This window comes from Pristis pectinata, chromosome 7 (genome assembly GCF_009764475.1).
Source record: "Pristis pectinata isolate sPriPec2 chromosome 7, sPriPec2.1.pri, whole genome shotgun sequence".
NCBI lineage: Eukaryota > Metazoa > Chordata > Chondrichthyes > Rhinopristiformes > Pristidae > Pristis > Pristis pectinata.
In genome coordinates this window covers 58,294,052-58,311,055 of record NC_067411.1, presented here as the reverse complement: position 1 = coordinate 58,311,055, position 17,004 = coordinate 58,294,052, and the positions used below count along the sequence as shown (strand labels likewise).

Genomic DNA, 17,004 nt, shown 5'->3' with positions numbered 1-17,004 from the left:
TTCCCTTTCAGAAATCCATGTTGACTTTGTCTAATCCTGTTGATATTTTCTTAGTGTCCTGTTATCTCATCATTTATAATGAACTGCAGCTATTTTGCTTTTGTTTCTCAATTTCTAACTCTTTTATTTTCTATTTTTCCTTTCTGTTCTCTCTTCCTTTTTTAAAAATTCGTTATGTTTTATTTCACTGATGGATTGAACTAAGTACAATCACAACAGTGGACAAACTGATGGGGAAACAATCCTTTCATACGAATAGATGGACAAGTGGATAAAAGACAGGAAACTGGATGCCTACAGCAAAAGTACATGAAAGGGATGAAGGAAGTGAGCAAAAGGAAAAAGAAAAGAGCCCACCGTTACAAATGTAAAACGGGCAGAGGAAGTTGAATACAGGATTAGTAAACCCTATACTGATAGGTGCTGAACCACATTCTGGTAATTCTGATTTCTAAGCAATAATTTAGTGAAAGGATTCCCTTCTAAGTTTAAATTATTATTTTTGCAATATTTTTGTAGGTGCTTAATGTGCAATAATACCTGATGCCAAGCTGTTCTGAAGGCAGTTGCCTTTTAAATCATTTAATAGCAAGTTGCTGAAAAAAATTCACAAATAATATTTCCATGAATTGTGCTTGGTGTGCCAGTCTAAAACGCCAGTCATCAATAATGTGAGATCATGTCAGTGTGTTTGGTCAGTGTTGAATTATTTATATATTTTGAATTGTATACATAGAATTATATCTGAAGCTTTAGCTCCCCCAATGGCCTGGTGGATTAAAGCACCATTCAATGTACTGCTAAGGAAAATATGCCACAAAGATGCCAAGTTAAATTCTTGATTACTGATTAATTACTGATTGCAAGCAGGAAGACACTTAGAGCACCACAGTTAGTCTCAATACATTAGATTAGGAAGGAAATACATCACCCCAAGTTCATATTCCTAATTCTCAAATAGAGGCTTTTTGTGCTTCGAGGGGAAGAGGTGCTGTTCTGGTATTTTAATCAGTTCAATAATAAACTGAGACACAGTAGGTCACCTCTGACCTGTGGAATGCATATTGTATGCCATGTGGAAACTCCAGGTTGCTTCTCATGTCCTGGAAAACTGTAGCTGCAAGAAGTGTATACTAGCCCAGAATATGCTGATAGCTAGCAGGTGTTTCCATTCCCCAGCAGAAGTACAGAATGGGTGCACCTCAGTTCTCTCATTTCTTAACTTAAGAAGTTGATGGGGCATTTACACTTCATATCTAATCACTTATCTAATGCAGTCCCATTCAAAGGGATATTAACCTTAATTAAAAAGGTAAATGAAAATTCTTTTAACTTCTCTATGTATTTATAATTTTAGTTAATTATTGGTTTAATGCATTTCAAAACAACTTCAATTATTTAAATCAATGGTTATCAGAAACATTTTTTTAAAAATGCAAAATAGGTCTTTGTCTGGACAGTATTGCCAGTGCAGCCTCAGGAAACATTGCCTTTTGGTTTTGTTGCTACCTACAACCTGATCTGCTCACATAAGTTAACTTGGAACCGTGGAAAAATAGAATGGTTTCTTGGGTGTAATTGTGCAAAGAAATTAAATGATAACACAGAGCAATATTTCATTTATATTATTAATTCTTTTCAGAAGCCATCTGTGGATTACCGCAATCGTTACTATACACCAAGTTTCAAAAATTTGGACTGCAGGAACTGTGGCAAAAAGGGGCATCTATCCAAACACTGCCCATCTCCTAAGGTAATATGTTCTTTCTAATATTTGCTGTCAAATATGCAGTTTGATTCTTTTTGCTTGTTCTGTCCAGTAAACCACAAGTTTCGTGCTTGGTCCGCAGCTGTTACTGATTCCACATTTGTGTGCAGGGAGATTCTCTTGGTTAACAGATAATGGCCCAAACAGATTATGGCCCAAATTGGCCCAAACGAAATGGGCCAATTTGCTGTGTTTATGAGTAAAATCTTGCTCTTTAGTAGAGGACATCCAGCTCAATCCATGAGATCTTTTTGGATCTTTGGCCAGTTACACAGGATCACTGGACATAAATGATTTCATTGCACTGTTTGAGGATGAGTAGAGGACCTCTTACATTGTTCTGACCAATATTTAACTCTCAAACAACATTAAAACAGATTAGTTGTCATTTGTCCCATTAACGTTTGTGGGAGCTACTGGTGTACAAATTTTCCTACAATTCAACTGTGCAGTCATGAAAGATGCTATTCAAGTGCAAGTCCCTTCAGTTTTAATCTAAAGAGTATATAGTGTTGTAGTTACTGAATGACTTCCTCCTGAACAAGTCTTCTGCAGTTATTCTAAAGTGATGATGGCGTAATCACTGTGGAATATAGCATAATGGGCAGAGTGAGCAGAGGCATGCAGAGCAGAACAAGCCACTGGAAAAGGGAAGAGGAGATGTGGAAGAAAAGCTCTTGGCAGGATGCCATATCCAACAGAGTGTTCAATGAACAACTCTCCAACCTAAAACTCAGTAAGGAATACTATGCTTCACCAAAGACATCCTCACTGACAGCTGTCACCTGCTGCAGCCACAGCTGTGACCTCTATACAGATTAGGATCGCCTTACCTCTGACTGTCAGTATGACTGTGAGATATTTGCAACATCTCGCAGTGTATATAAGGGAGGCACTGACCTTCTCTGTTCAGAGTTGACCATATTTCATTTTCTGTTGCCAAAAACTAGTAGGTTGAGAGAGGATGTGGATTTGTGAGGAATACTGGCTTTCCCTTCAGTCAGATGGCATTGACTCAAACACATGACTTTGCAGTAGTTGTTTGTCAACGATACATTGTATTGTAATGTAGGAGATTGAGGTGTGACCTGATAGAGGTATATAAGATCACGAGGGGCATTGACAGGGTGAAAGCACATAGTCTTTTTCCTAGAGAGGGGGTGCTTTAAACAGGAGGGCATAGGTTTAAGATCAGTGGTATTGGTATTGGTTTATTATTGTCACTTGTACTGAAGTACAGTGAGAAATTTGTCTTGCATACCATTCATACAGGTCAATTCATTAAACTGTGCAGATACATTGAGTTAATACAGAGTGCATTGAGGTAGTACAGGAAAAAACAATAACAATACAGAGTAAAGTGTCACAGCTACAGGGAAGAGCATTGCAGGTAGACAATAAGGTGCAAGCTCATAACAAGGTAGATTGTGAGGTCAAGAGTTCATCTCATCGTATAAGGGAACTGTTCAATCATCACAGTGGGATAGAAGCTATCCTTGAGTCTCGTGGTATTTGCCCTCAGGCTCCTTTATCTTCTGCCTGATAGGAGAGGAGAGAAGAGAGAATGACCCAGGTGGGTGGGGTCTTTGATTATGCTGGCCGCTTCAAGGAGGGGAGGCTGGTATCCGTGATGCACTGGGCTGTGTCCACAACTCTCTGCAGCTTCTTGCAGTCCTGGGCAGAGCAGTTGCCGTACCAAGCCGTGATACATCCAGATAGGATGCTTTCTATGGTGCATCGGTAAAAGTTGGTGAGAGTCAAAGGGGACAAACCAAATTTCTTTAGCCTCCTGAGGAAGTAGAGGCGCTGGTGAGCTTTCTTGGCCGTGGCATCTTCATGTTTGGACCAGGACAGGCTATTGGTGATGTTCACTCCTAGGAACTTGAAGCTCTCAACCCTCTCGATCTCAGCATCGTTGATATAGACAGGTGCATGTATACTACCCCCTTTCCTGAAGTCAATGACCAGCTCTTTTGTTGACATTGAAGGAAATGTTGTTGTCATGACACCATGTCACTAAGCTCTCTATCTCCTTCCTGTGCTCCAATTCATCATTATTTAAGATATGGCCTACTACGGTGGTATCACCTGCAAACTTGTAGATGGAGTTAGAGCAGAATCTGGCCACGCAGTCATTAGTATATAGAGAATAGAGCAGAGGGCTGAGGACGCAGCCTTGTGGGGCACCAGTGTTGAGAATAAGCCTGCTGGAGGTATTGCTGCTAAAGTCAAGGATCCAGTCACAGAGGAAGGTGTTGAGTCCCTAATCTTGGAGTTCGGTGATGAGTTTGCTTGGAATTATAGTCTTGAAGGCGGAGCTGTAGTCAATAAGCAATAGTCTAACGTAGGTGTCTTTGCTGTCCAGATGCTCCAGAGCTGAGTGTAGGGCCAGGGAGATGGCATCCACTGTAGACCTGTTACGGTGGTAGGTGAATTGCAGTGAGTTGAGGTTGTCTGGGAGGCTGGAGTTGATGCGTGCCATGACCAGCCTCTCGAAGCATTTCATGATGATGGATGTCAGAGCCACTGGGTGGTAGTCATTAAGGCACGTTACCTTGTTTTTCTTCGGTACCGGGATGATAGCGGTCTTCTTAAAACAGGTGAGAACCTGAGATTGAAGCAGGGAGGGGTTAAATATGCCTGCAAATACACCCGCCAGCTGATCAGCACAAGATCTGAGCACTCAGCCAGGGACACCACCTGGGCCAGATGCTTTCCTCGGGTTCACTCTCCGGAAGACTGATCTTATGTCCTCGATGATGACAAGAGGTTTAAAAAGGACATCAGGAGCACTTTCTTCACGCAAAAGGTGGTGTGTGTTTGGAATGAGCTGCCAGAAACAGTGGTTGAGGTGGGCACATTAGCAACATTTAAAAGCCACCTAGATAAGTACATGGATAGAAGAGATTTAGAAGGCTATGGGCCAAATGTGGGCAGATGAGACTAGCTCACTTGGCAACACGGTTGTCATGGACGAGTTGGGCCAAAGGTATTGGTTTATCATTGTTACTTGTACCGAGGTACAGTGAAAAGCTTGTCTTACAAACTAATCGTACAGGTCAATTCATTACACAGTGCAGTCACATTGAGTTAGTACAAAGTGCATTGATGTAGTACAGGTAAAAACAGTAACAATACAGAGTAAAGTGTCACGGCTACAGAGAAAGTGCAGTTCAATAAGATGCAAGGTCACAACAAGGTAGATCGTGAGGTCATTATCCATCTCATTGTATAAAGGAACCATTCAATAGTCTTATCACAGTGGGGTAGAAGCTGTCCTTAAGTCTGGTGGTACGTGCCCTGGGGCACCTGTATCTTCTACCCGATGGAAGAGGAGAGAAGAAAGAATGTCCCGGGTGGGTGGGGTCTTTGACTATGCTGGCTGCTTCACCAAGACAACAAGAGGTAAAGCCAGTCCAAAGAGGGGAGACGGGTGTCCATGATGCGCTGGGCTGTGTCCACAACTCTCTGCAGTTTCTTGCGGTCCTGGGCAGAGCAGTTGCCATACCAAGCCGTGATACATCCAGATAGGATGCTTTCTGTGGTGCATTGGTAAAAGTTGGTGAGAGTCAAAGGGGACAAACCAAATTTCTTTAGTCTCCTGAGTATGACTCTATGAACTGAGGAGCATTCCCCTCCATTAACATCCAGGTGGTTATCCTTTGTCCCTTTCCATAATTACTCTGAACTTAATGATATTTTAATCCTCGTTTCCAAAAATGTCTCACTGAAATGTGCTCCATTTGGCCAACTTCATTCTCCAGAGCTAGGTCAAGTTCTCTTGCAGTCATTTCAAAATTCTTCCCTCTCATTTTCCTTTACATGGGTGTGTGCTGCCTATTGAGCTTAAGTGAAGTATGTTCTATGCAGGGATCTGTGGAGCAAGGCAACAACATAAGGCCACTAGCTCGTTGGCCATGGATGGCATGGTGGTGTACAGGCATCATGGTGCAGCAGGTGGTGCTGCTGTCTCACAGCTGCAGGGGCCCAGGTTCAGTCCTGACCTCAGGTGCTGTTTGTGTGGAGACTGCATGTTCTCTCTGCCACTATTTGGACTTCTTCAAGGTAGTTTGGTTTCCTCCTACATTCTGAAGACATTCAGAGAGGTTAATTGGCTACTGCAAATCATCACTTAGTTGTAGGTTAATGGCAGAAAAAAAATCAAAGGGGAATTCATGGGTCTCTATGAGAGAATAAGTTGCAGGGGTTCAGGGAAATAAGAAGGTAGGGATTGGGACTAATAATGCTCTGCTGGGACCTGGTATGGACCCAATGGGGCAAATGACCTCCTTTGTTGTTATGAGGTAATCCTTTCAAATGCAACAATAATTCTAGACCATTTATTGTGGGGTTTTTTTTAGGAAGAGGGGGTAGTTTGCTCTGTTTCCAACCAGAAATATATTTGCTGCAACAATATTGACTATCATTTGTGTCTTTGCATGGTTTGTGCATAATGTGTGCATTTCTTTTATTAAATAAGGTATTTTGTGAAAAGAAAACATTTTCTCAGGATGATCAAGCGTTGTGAACTCACACAAACGTCCAGGAGCACATATTGCAATTTGCAGTGATGTGTGCTGGAGGGCATGGCCCATGTGGTGTGATCATAAGAATAAAATTGACTAATACATTAGTGTATTGACAGTAAAACACTTCCTATTTTTACATGAAGTATATATTTTTCCAAATGTTATTTAACTTTGTTTAAAAGAAAATTGAGTTGTTTCCTGGAAGAGAGCTTCAAGACTACGAAAGGAATTGTTTCTACTTAGGGGTGTGACCGCAAAGAAATATGTAGGGAAAGTGAATGCATGTTGTTCCGCAAGGAGAGTCAAATCAGATTAATTTATATTCAGTAATGTTTAGAAGATTAAAAGGTTGATGTGATTGATGCTGAGAAGTTGTTGCCCTGGTTGGAGATCTAGAACTGAAGGGTGGGGAGGGGAGTGTAATCTTAGGATGAGGGATAGCCCTTTAAGATGAGGACCAAATCACTGAGGGCATAAATACAAGTCTGCCTTTCATTTATATTGTGCCTTTCCTATCCCTTAAAGTTTGTCCCAAAGTAATTCACAACTAATGAAGTACTTTTTGAAATGTGGCCATGGCAATAATTTAAGAAGCCAATTTATGTACAGCAAGCTTCCACAAACAGCTCAATGGGAATAACCTGATGATCTAATTTTAATTATGCTAATTGAAGAAAAAATATGCGGAATAATTTCCTGGCTCTTCCTCAGAATTGTCCAACAGAAGATTAAGAAAAACCTCTTTATCCTTACTGAAATTAGAATGTGGAACTTGCTTTCTCAAGAAACTGGTTTAAAACAAAAAAATAATAAAGGTGCATATGATGGGGTTAAATGAAAAAGCTTGGAACAAGACTTGAGAATAAACACCAGCATTGAACTGTCACAGCCTTTTTTTCTGTACTGTAATCCAATCAGTCAGGGTGGGAGGGAGATGCTGACACAATAATTTACTTTATTGATGTAGCTTACAGTAAGAGCTACAGTATTACAAATTGTGTGGTAAAACTTTAATTACATTTCAGAAATCAGAAGAACATGAAATAGGAACAGGATGCTATACCACCTCTCCAAATCTTAGTCTCTTCTCCATCTCTGTATCTCATACCTCATGATTCCTTCAAGAGTACAGAAATGTGTTCACCCCAGTCTTGAATTTATTTATGACTGACAATCCATAGTGCTCTACACTTGAAATTCCAAAGTTTCTCAACCCTCAATGATTTGCTCCTCATCTTAAAGGGCTATCCCTCATCCTAAGATTACACTCCCCTCCCCACCCCCCAGTTCTAGATCTCCAACCAGGGCAACAACTTCTTAGCATCAATCACATCAACCTTTCAATCTTCTAAACACTACTGAATATAAATTAGTCTGTTTTGACTCTCCTTGTGGAACAACATTCATTTACTTTCCCTACATACTTCCTTGCGGGCTTTGAGTCCTCCTCGCTGCTTATTTTCTAAAATAACAATGTTGAGAGTGAATTAGGATAAATTCTATCTGGTTCTTATTGACCTTTTAAACAATCTGTTAACTCCATCAACCCTTAATTAGTAACAGTTTCCAAATTTTACTTACTGTACATCTATGGGACTATTTCATTTATGCTATTAGAAGGGAAAAGTGAAAGGAATTGTATTAATCAATGTTAGGATTGCCATGGAGATTTTTACCATGTTCACATATACAAAATAAATTGCTTTCAATATCAATGAAATTTAACTTTGGCTGAGCAACGCCATTTCATTGATTAAAAACAATTATGCTTATGGTAGAAAGTTAAGTATCACATTGACCATCCATGCTGAAGTTTTGGATTAAGTTAAGTGATTGAAAGCTGTAAAATTCAAAATTCAGACAGATTTAATGATGGTATGTGATTCCACATTAAGATGGTATCTTGGAATATGAATGGAATCCAAAATCCAGTCAAACAATTAAAATTCTACAACATTTAAGTCAATTAAGACTGGAGTTGCTCTTTTTATATAGGAGACTGATTTAGAGGAGAAAGTGTCCTTAAAGCTTAAAACACCATGTATTTTCAAAAGCAGCATATTGATAGATTAATGATTAAAGGACACATATTAATAGATTAAAGGACACAAGGGATATGGATTTAGTGCAGGAAAGTGGCACAGAGGTAAAAGAAGTCATAATCTTATTGAATGGCAGAGCAGGCACCAGCAACCAAATAACTCTTCCTGTTCCTATATCTTAGAAGAGAGTGTAAGAACATAGATTTATGTACAAGCAATAACTGAAATATGTGAAGAGCTCCAAGGGAAAAGGTTTACAATGAGTAACTGGAGGGGTGCATACTTATTGTTAAAGATTTAGCCAAACTTCAGTTGATGATAAAGTAATTAACTAGAGAGAAAAATAACTGATTAAATTTGAACAGATGGACTAGTTATGGGATGTAGTTTTAAATATGTGATATGGTGGCTATTATTATAACATGACAATAAACTAACAACCAGATGTACAAGTTACAAGGTAAGATGGGGAATATTGGAGAGCAATTTTGGTGATGAAGTATTAAGGACAAAAAAATGCCACTAGTGTGTAAGTGAGTGGTAGAATCTGGGGCACATTGATGGGAATGTGGGGAGAATAGGTTACAGGGAAAATTAATGTGGGATTGGATTGCTCTGTGAGTTGAAATTGACACGATGGCTAGATGACCACTTCCTTTCTATATTGTAGGGAAAGAGGGAAATTATAAAAAAAAAATCAAGAGGTATCTGAACAATGGAGAACTTATGGGAAGAATTAAGAAATAGCAAAGGAATTGTGACTGTAGTGGGAACTATGTACAGGCCACCTCGTAGTAGCTATGTAATGGGTGGGCACATCTAGAAAAGCAGATTGAACAAGCATGCAGTAAAAGGCAGAGTTTTTTTAATTGGTGTTTTTAACTTTCGGATATATTAGGATAAGTAGAATCTCTTCTGACAGAAAGATGGTGAATTTCGAGTGTTTTCAGGATATTTTTCTGGAACCATGTGTTCTAAAACCAACAAAAGAGCTATTTTAGAATTAATAAAGAGTAATGAGCCAGATTTACTTCACAGCCTTATGATGAATGAACATAAATATGTTCAAGATAGTGATTTTGAAAAGATACAAACAAGCAAACAAAATTTTTGGATGTAGATAAAGCTGACATCTGTGGGATGAAACTTGTCAGAGTAAACTTGCCAAATATGTCAATGGGTAAAATGACAAAATTTCAGTGAGCTGTGACATGGGACATGAGAACATTATTTTAAATTATTAGAATCTATAATTAAAGATACTGAGACTAAACACTTTGAAAATGTTAAGCTAACCAGATAACCAGTATGGGTTTAGAAAGGCAGCACTCAACATGCCAGGCAGCATCAGTGGATTGATGTGAATGGTGGCCTTCCACAACAATCAACTCAGGGTCCCAATAATGCGCTGTATTTAAAATAAGGTAGAAAGCTACACATCCAAGTTTGCTATTGGCACAAAGATGAAAAACATTAAGTGAGGTAGACTAAATGCTAAAATTCCAGAAAAACTGTTAACAACATGAATGGGAAAAATTGAAGCAGATAGAGTTCGGCGTAAGCAGATATTTTTCTGGATGTTGAAAGGGTAGATATGATAGAAGTTCAAAGAGATTAAGGATCCTAGCTCAAAGATCATCAAAAATATCAATGGTAGAATGAGGAAATAATTTGAAACCTCTAATAGAAAGAATACTAGCCATTGCACATGCAGGACAAGGAACGTGTGTTCAAGTTCTACTACACCTGTACAAATCTTTGGTTAGACCTCCTCTGGAATACACGAGAAATTCTAGAAAGGTTCATTGACTTGGGAGTTCAGTATAGATACCTTGATTCCAAAGGTTAAATTACAAGAAGTAATGTAAACTAGGCTCGTATTCCCTGGAAATTGAAAGGTTACGAGATGATTGGGTCAACATTATCAAGATATTTAGATGAACTGATGGGCTAAGTAGAAACAATTTACATTCTTTGGTGACTCTAAGAGTAGAGGATAGGGTCTAAAATTAGAGCCAGATCTTCCAAGAGCGAAATTAGTAAATAGTTCTCTGTGCAGTTCTGCGTGTAAAGAAAAGCTTACAACTTTTTTCTGTAAATGGCAATCAATATCAGATCCCAGGTTAATGTTGAATTTTGAGATTTGTTAACAAACAGGGGTTACAGATCAGTTATAATCTCAAGGGGCCAAATGACCAACTCCTTTTCCTTTAGTTTAGGGCTTAAATTTTTTTGGTCTGAGTTTTCTTGAGAAAACTGTGACAAACCGAGGATGTAAGGATGTTCATTGATTTGATAAATAAATGGAAATTACCTTCCTTTCTGTTTTACCTGTTATTCACCATGCCTTACCTACACTCCTGAATTGAAAATTGTTCTCTTTCAATCTTTTTATTAGTTTTCAAATTAATACAGATTAATATATAGCATCAATGTTTGTACATGTAATACAAAGAGATCTGGATAACAATCATTGATGTAGATAATCATAAAGAACAATAAAATATAAAAAACATCTGTAGATCCAAGGATCTCTTAGTAAATGAATATAATATAAAAGAGAGGAAAGAAAAAGATTTATTATATAAATTTAAAAAAAGGAGAAAAAAAACCCAAATCAATAAGAAAAATTATGAACAATATAAACTAAACTAAACAGAAACATTTTTTAAAAAACAAGGAGGAAAAAAGACTGGACTAAAATTTCTCAGTAGAAACAGAGCAATATTATGTCATCAATTCCATTCCTCTAAGTTGGAAAGTTATTGAAAGGGGATCGACATCATGTGAAAATATTGAATAAATGGACTCCAAATATCTTCAAATTTAAGCGAAGGATCAACAGTACCACTCCTAATTTGTTCCAAGTTTAAACATGATATAGTTTGAGAGAACCATTGAAAAGTAGTAGGGGGTATTGGATCCTTCCATTTAAGCAAAATGGATTATTTGGCCATTAATGTAACAAAAGCAATCATATGGTTAGCGGAAGCAGATAAATGGCCAGACTATCCTTGGTAATCCAAAAATTGCAGTGATAGGGTGAGGTTGTAAATCAATCTTCAATACATTTGAATAATGTTAAAAATGTCTTTCCAATATTTTTCCAAAAGAGGACAGGACCAAAACATATGTGTCGAAGAAGCCACATTCAATTTACATCTATCACATATAGGATGTATATGGTTATAAAAACGAGCTAGCTTATCTTTGGACATATGGGTCCTGTGAAATACCTTAAACTGTATCAACGAGTGTCTGGCACACATTGAAGATGTATTAACTAAATGAAGAATTTTCTTCCAAGTCTCTGTAGGTATAGATGTCTGGAGTTCACTTTCCCATTCATTCTTAATTTTGTCCAGTGATTCTGGACGTATTTTCATAATTAAATCATAGATTATTGCTATCAAGCCTTTCTGATAAGGATTAAGATCTAAAATTTTTTCCATAGTTTCAGTTTTGTAAGGTGTTGAAAAAGAGGGTATAGAAGCTTTTAAAAAATTTCTGATCTGCAAATATCGAAAAAAGTGTGATCTAGGCAAATTGTATTTGTTAGACAGTTGTTCAAAAGATGAAAAACATTTAACAATGAAACATACTATTCCCTTCCTTTTCCATATGGAAAAAGCTGAGTCAACTCTGGATGGATGAACTGAATTGAAAATTGTATCAGAAGAAATTGATATTATGACTGTGTACAGATTCTGAGCAAATGTTGATTGCATTAGTTTGCTTTCATTTGATCTTTCCTCTTAAACCAATAAAGTCCCAGTGGAGAATGAACAATAATTTGCTGTTAAACATTCACCCCCCACCTATCCCCCCCATACGAAGAGTAAGGACTGAAAAACTGAGATGCAGGAAATAGCTTCTCAGAGCATTTTGTAAACTGTGCCCCAGCCAATGAGATAGGACGGTCAGGGGAAGCTTCAGGTCCAGTTGCTGATTATTCAGTGCTACCTATTTTAAAGGGACGATGAGATTTAATAAAGGCTAAATGTAGTCTTGCCCTCTGCTAACAAAATTCTAACTGTATTGGACAGCACAATAATTGTTTGACAGAGAATGAGAGTTTGGTGTGAGAGAATTAAAGAAGTACAAATTAAGATGAGAGTGATATTGGCAGATCACATTAAAATTATATAGTATATCTATGAATTTTGCATGTCTTTGTACCAACCAGAACAATAAAGGAGTGGGTTGGCACAGTTAGTTCTCTACAGTTCAAAGGTTTCCATTGCTAGACCAATTCCCATAATCGGTTAGAGCACAAAGTAGTTCAAGTGTATGAGTGCTAAAAATCCAATCATAAGGGAACAATAGAATTATATGAAAATAGTTCCTGCTGAAAGACTTCTAACACCAAATGTCCAAAAGCACCCTAAGGAGCAATGTCTTGCCCAGTGTTTTAGTTATAGGCCCAGGTTAGTACTTTGCAATCAAGATTTAACATTAATGACATTACTTAAATGTCCAATGGAATTTTTGAGGAATATCTTCAGCTGCCTAGAGATTGTTAGTTTGCCAGTGATCAAAAGCACACTATTTCATCCTGTGTAATCCATAGTACACAGTCTTCTGCTGAGAGGTCACTTCCCAGCATGTCGGTGTGGCCTAGGTTATCTCAGAGCCTCTCCCAACACAAGTTGCTTGCTGCACTGGCAGGACAGTCTTGACAGCTGGTGAGCCCCCACACTTATCATTCACTTAAGTTAGGTGGTCATCAATATTCAAAGGTATTCAAAGTTACTTAGGATCCATTTTAATAAAAAAGCTTAAAATATTTTTGATGCTGTTCTTATTCCTCTGATTCATTCATTCATCAGTGATCAATGTGTTACAGAAGCCTATTCTTTTGTTTGTTCTTTTGAATAATTTTCTTTCTTACCGCTTTTTCTAGCTGTCTAAGTGTACTCTTTCCCACCCTCATTCTTTTTTTTAATTTTTTATTTTTTTAAAATTTTATTTACAGTGTGGTAACAGGCCCTTCCAGCCTAACGAGTCCATGTGAAGTCTCAACCTATTTCCTTAGTGATTTGCTTAGTTTCTTTTTCTATCCTTTTCTTTCTTTGGTAAAGGAGATTAACATTGCTGCACCAGTATCCCTTCATTTGAGCAATTAGGAAAGTTTTTGTTTCAAACAAACTTAATTAACCAGTTACCTTCTGTAAAACAAAAAAAGACTTACTGAAATTAGGGCCCAAGTCTTTACTTGGAATTGAGAAAGGGATTGAGAGGATTTGTGGATAGGGAATTCTAAAGTTAGCATTTCCTGACAAATTTAATGGCAGGGTGGTTTCAAATATTAGGTTTCTCACTTGTCACCAGGTCAATTTACAAGCTTTCTGTGTATCGGAAAGAATGCAGCTTGGGGAGGAACTGGTGGTAGGGTTGGTGGGGGGGAGAGTGGTGGATTTTGTTGACATTATGGTTGAATGTAGAAAGGGCTGAGATACAGATATGCAGGGGAAAAAGAGAGAGATGGCAGCATGAGTTGGAGATATCTGGAGCTTGGGAATGGGGATTGAAACTGAGAGGCAGCAATGAATTCAAAATCATGAGTGACAAATGACCATGACTTTGTGGTGTGTTGGCTACCTGCATGGATGTAGGTTTATTATCCCTGAAGAGGAATTGTTTCTTCTGACCCTCAAATAATGCATGAAAGCTGAGTTAAAAGGGGGTAGCACCTTTCTTAAAAAAGTTTGGTGACTACCCTCTTCTGAGAATTCATTGGTGTCCTGCCCACCTCCTGTATAACTTGAAACTAGTATGTTAGGATGGGGTATGCAAATTAAAAATGAATTTGTCTTCCTTTCCACATGTCCTTAGGAGTTGCAAATATTTTCGCTTCCCCACCCCCAAACACACACCTTAAAATGCAACCACAAAATGAGTGGAGCTATCAACATAATGCGTAGATCACTGTGTTTTCTGTGGGACCTGTTTTTGAAGCTTTAGTAGCTTTATTGACTCTGTCTCAGCTCATTTTCATTTTTGTTAAGACACTTTTATTTGCCTTAAAGTTGGCCATTCAGTTTGTCCAATTTTTCCTTTGATTTTTACATTTATATATTTTCCCTGTCAAGAATTATTTACCACTTAGTGCTGCCCCTTTTTTCCAACTGAGCTGCCTTATTTTTCGTAGAAATGTTTTTCTTTTAAAAATCAGGGCAATGCACATACACTGTAGTTCCTGTGTTTCCATGAATCCTTTTTTCTTTCAATATATTTTCATTGTAATTATTTGTCATAAAACTGTATACCCTAAGCTATAGCACCGGAGTTCCACCAGTTAAATATATTATTCATCAGGTTGGGGTTATGAAACTAAATAACATTTATATCAACAACAAAGCTTTCATTCCCATTATTTGCCACTTTGTCAAAACTCAAAACAATAGACTGTACAGGTGAAATGGTGAGCACCCATATCAAACTGACCAAAGATAATTATTAGAGGAGCCTGTGTTTTAAATTTATTAAATATACCTGTCAAGTTTACAGCATTTTATTTACATTTTATATTGTCTAAATTTGTAAATATAAAATCACAGTGCTCATTGTCTTTGACATTTTTATATTTATTATCATGCTTGAATTTTCAAGAACAGTCACCAAATAATTTGACCAAAAGCTAAAGGAAGTCAATGGTGAATGGCAGTTCTTGGCTATAATATCTGTTTACAAAGTAATATTTTATAATCTGTTTTATCTTATTCGTTACAAGTGGTAAATTCTTTTCTCTTGCAGAAATTTCCTCCTTGCTCTTTGTGTGGAGTTAGAGGTCATCTTAAGAGATGTTGCCCAGAGAGATATTGTACAAACTGCAACATGCCTGGCCACTGGTTTAAGGACTGCATTGAAAGGGCATGCTGGAAAAAAAAGTGTCATCGTTGTAACATGACTGGCCACTATGCTGATGTAAGTATTCTACTCAATAAAGAAATAAAGATTGTCGAGGATACACCTATTTAAAATGAGAAGGAAAAATACACTCATGAAATCAGTTTGATCATATATCTTTCTGTTTATAGTTGTGTTCTTTTTGTTTTCTAACTGCAATATTTTTTGAATGCTGACCTGCTGTTCATGTGGAATGCTTTGATGCTACATTAAGATTTATTCTTCCACATTGCGATGCGCAACACAAAATATTTTTAAAGATATTTAGGTTTTAAGGGTATGGGTTGATTAGATGTATTGCAGCACTGAAGTGTAAAACAATACACTGATTCCCATAAAGCAACTTCCAGAGGGCTTGACCTTGCTGTGTTGAGCTGACTTACAGCATGCAGTGGGGCATTCTTAACAAAAACCAAGCTGACAAAACACCAGAGATTGCAGTAAAAATAGAAATGTAAGTTGTCTACAGTGATTGTAGTCCTGGTGCCATGCCATAGATCAGTTAGTGCTGCAAGACTTTTTCTGAGTGGAACGGATGTAGCTGCAGGGTCCCAAGTCTCCTGGGCAAGTCGCTCACTCATTAGGACCTGCCATTACCAATACCAATGTTATGCATGTATGTGACGTGCATTCTGTTATTGTAAGCTCTGCATGTCAGTGTGCCGTTTCCTGACACTCACTTATGTCACTCTTTATTCAGAAAGGAAGAAGCTTTTGATAATTTGACAAGACAAGCTCTTAAACGATCTAGGTCATGGCCTTCACTGTCTGTGATTGTGAACATATTTTCTGAAAGCCCTGTCAGTCATCACAGCAATGTTTTCTTCCAGAGACCTGCTGGCAAATTAGGATTTTTGCTAATTTATCCATTCGCGGTTACAAATACGTGAAGTTTGCAAGTTTGTATATGAATTTAGGAATTTCCTTTTTCTGCAAGTCACAAAACAGTGGGTTAAGATTTCCTCTGTTCTTTTCTCAGCAAGATTTTGTATAAAGGTCCTCTAGTACAAGACAGACAACTGTCTAAGGATAGCTGGATGAAGGAAAGGCCATTTAGTGGTGTTTTGTGTTTGTTCATTGTTGTGGAAATATGCGAACTGGTGGCAAGGGCCCTGTCTATTGAGCACTCAAGTCTCTGTCAGCTGTCGGGGCCTGTTCAAAATTGTGTTTTTTATTTTCTTTGATGTTCACATTTGAGAATAGGGAAGTAGGAATTAAACAGCAGATGTAAAGGCTGTATTTTATTTTTTTAAATTGTACTTCACAGCTAATGAATTATACAGAGAAAATGTGAGCTGAGGCAGTGTCTTAAGCATGAAAACAAATTTTCTGCAGAGGTATCTTGAAAACTGTAAAGTGTGCATTTCCTGCCAAAGTTACAAAAATAAATACTTAGCACACACCAAAAAAACACAGTAAATGCAAATCAAGAGAACACAGTTGTGTTTAACATTAGGACATTAGGGAAAGAAAAATATATATAAGGGAGAATTGACAAAATCAACAATTTCTTGTGTTTATAAGAAGAAAATATTTAGATGGAATGCAGATGGAGCACCACTTATTTACCCCAACTATGATCTGCTGTCACTATACAAGAAAATGGAAGGAAATTTAGTGATTCAAGTATTATGTACATGGAAATTAACCTCCAGCAAGAAAATAACCTATTTTTTCCCCATAAAAATGTGTCCATTTATTACTTTCTTTTTAGATTCTGGTTTCACTTGCAAGGCCAGCATTTATTATCCTTCTA

General features: G+C 37.7%; 1 protein-coding gene across 2 annotated transcripts in view; it reads left to right on the top strand.

Moving 5' to 3' along the window:
- Positions 1 to 17,004, top strand: part of zcchc7 (zinc finger, CCHC domain containing 7) — a 187,213-nt gene that overhangs the window by 117,674 nt on the left and 52,535 nt on the right. For both annotated transcript variants that reach the window (XM_052020061.1, XM_052020063.1), the window contains exons 4-5: positions 1,643 to 1,753; positions 15,096 to 15,266. In XM_052020061.1, the coding sequence (XP_051876021.1) occupies positions 1,643 to 1,753; positions 15,096 to 15,266 (282 nt within the window). The remainder of the gene's footprint in view (positions 1 to 1,642; positions 1,754 to 15,095; positions 15,267 to 17,004) is intronic.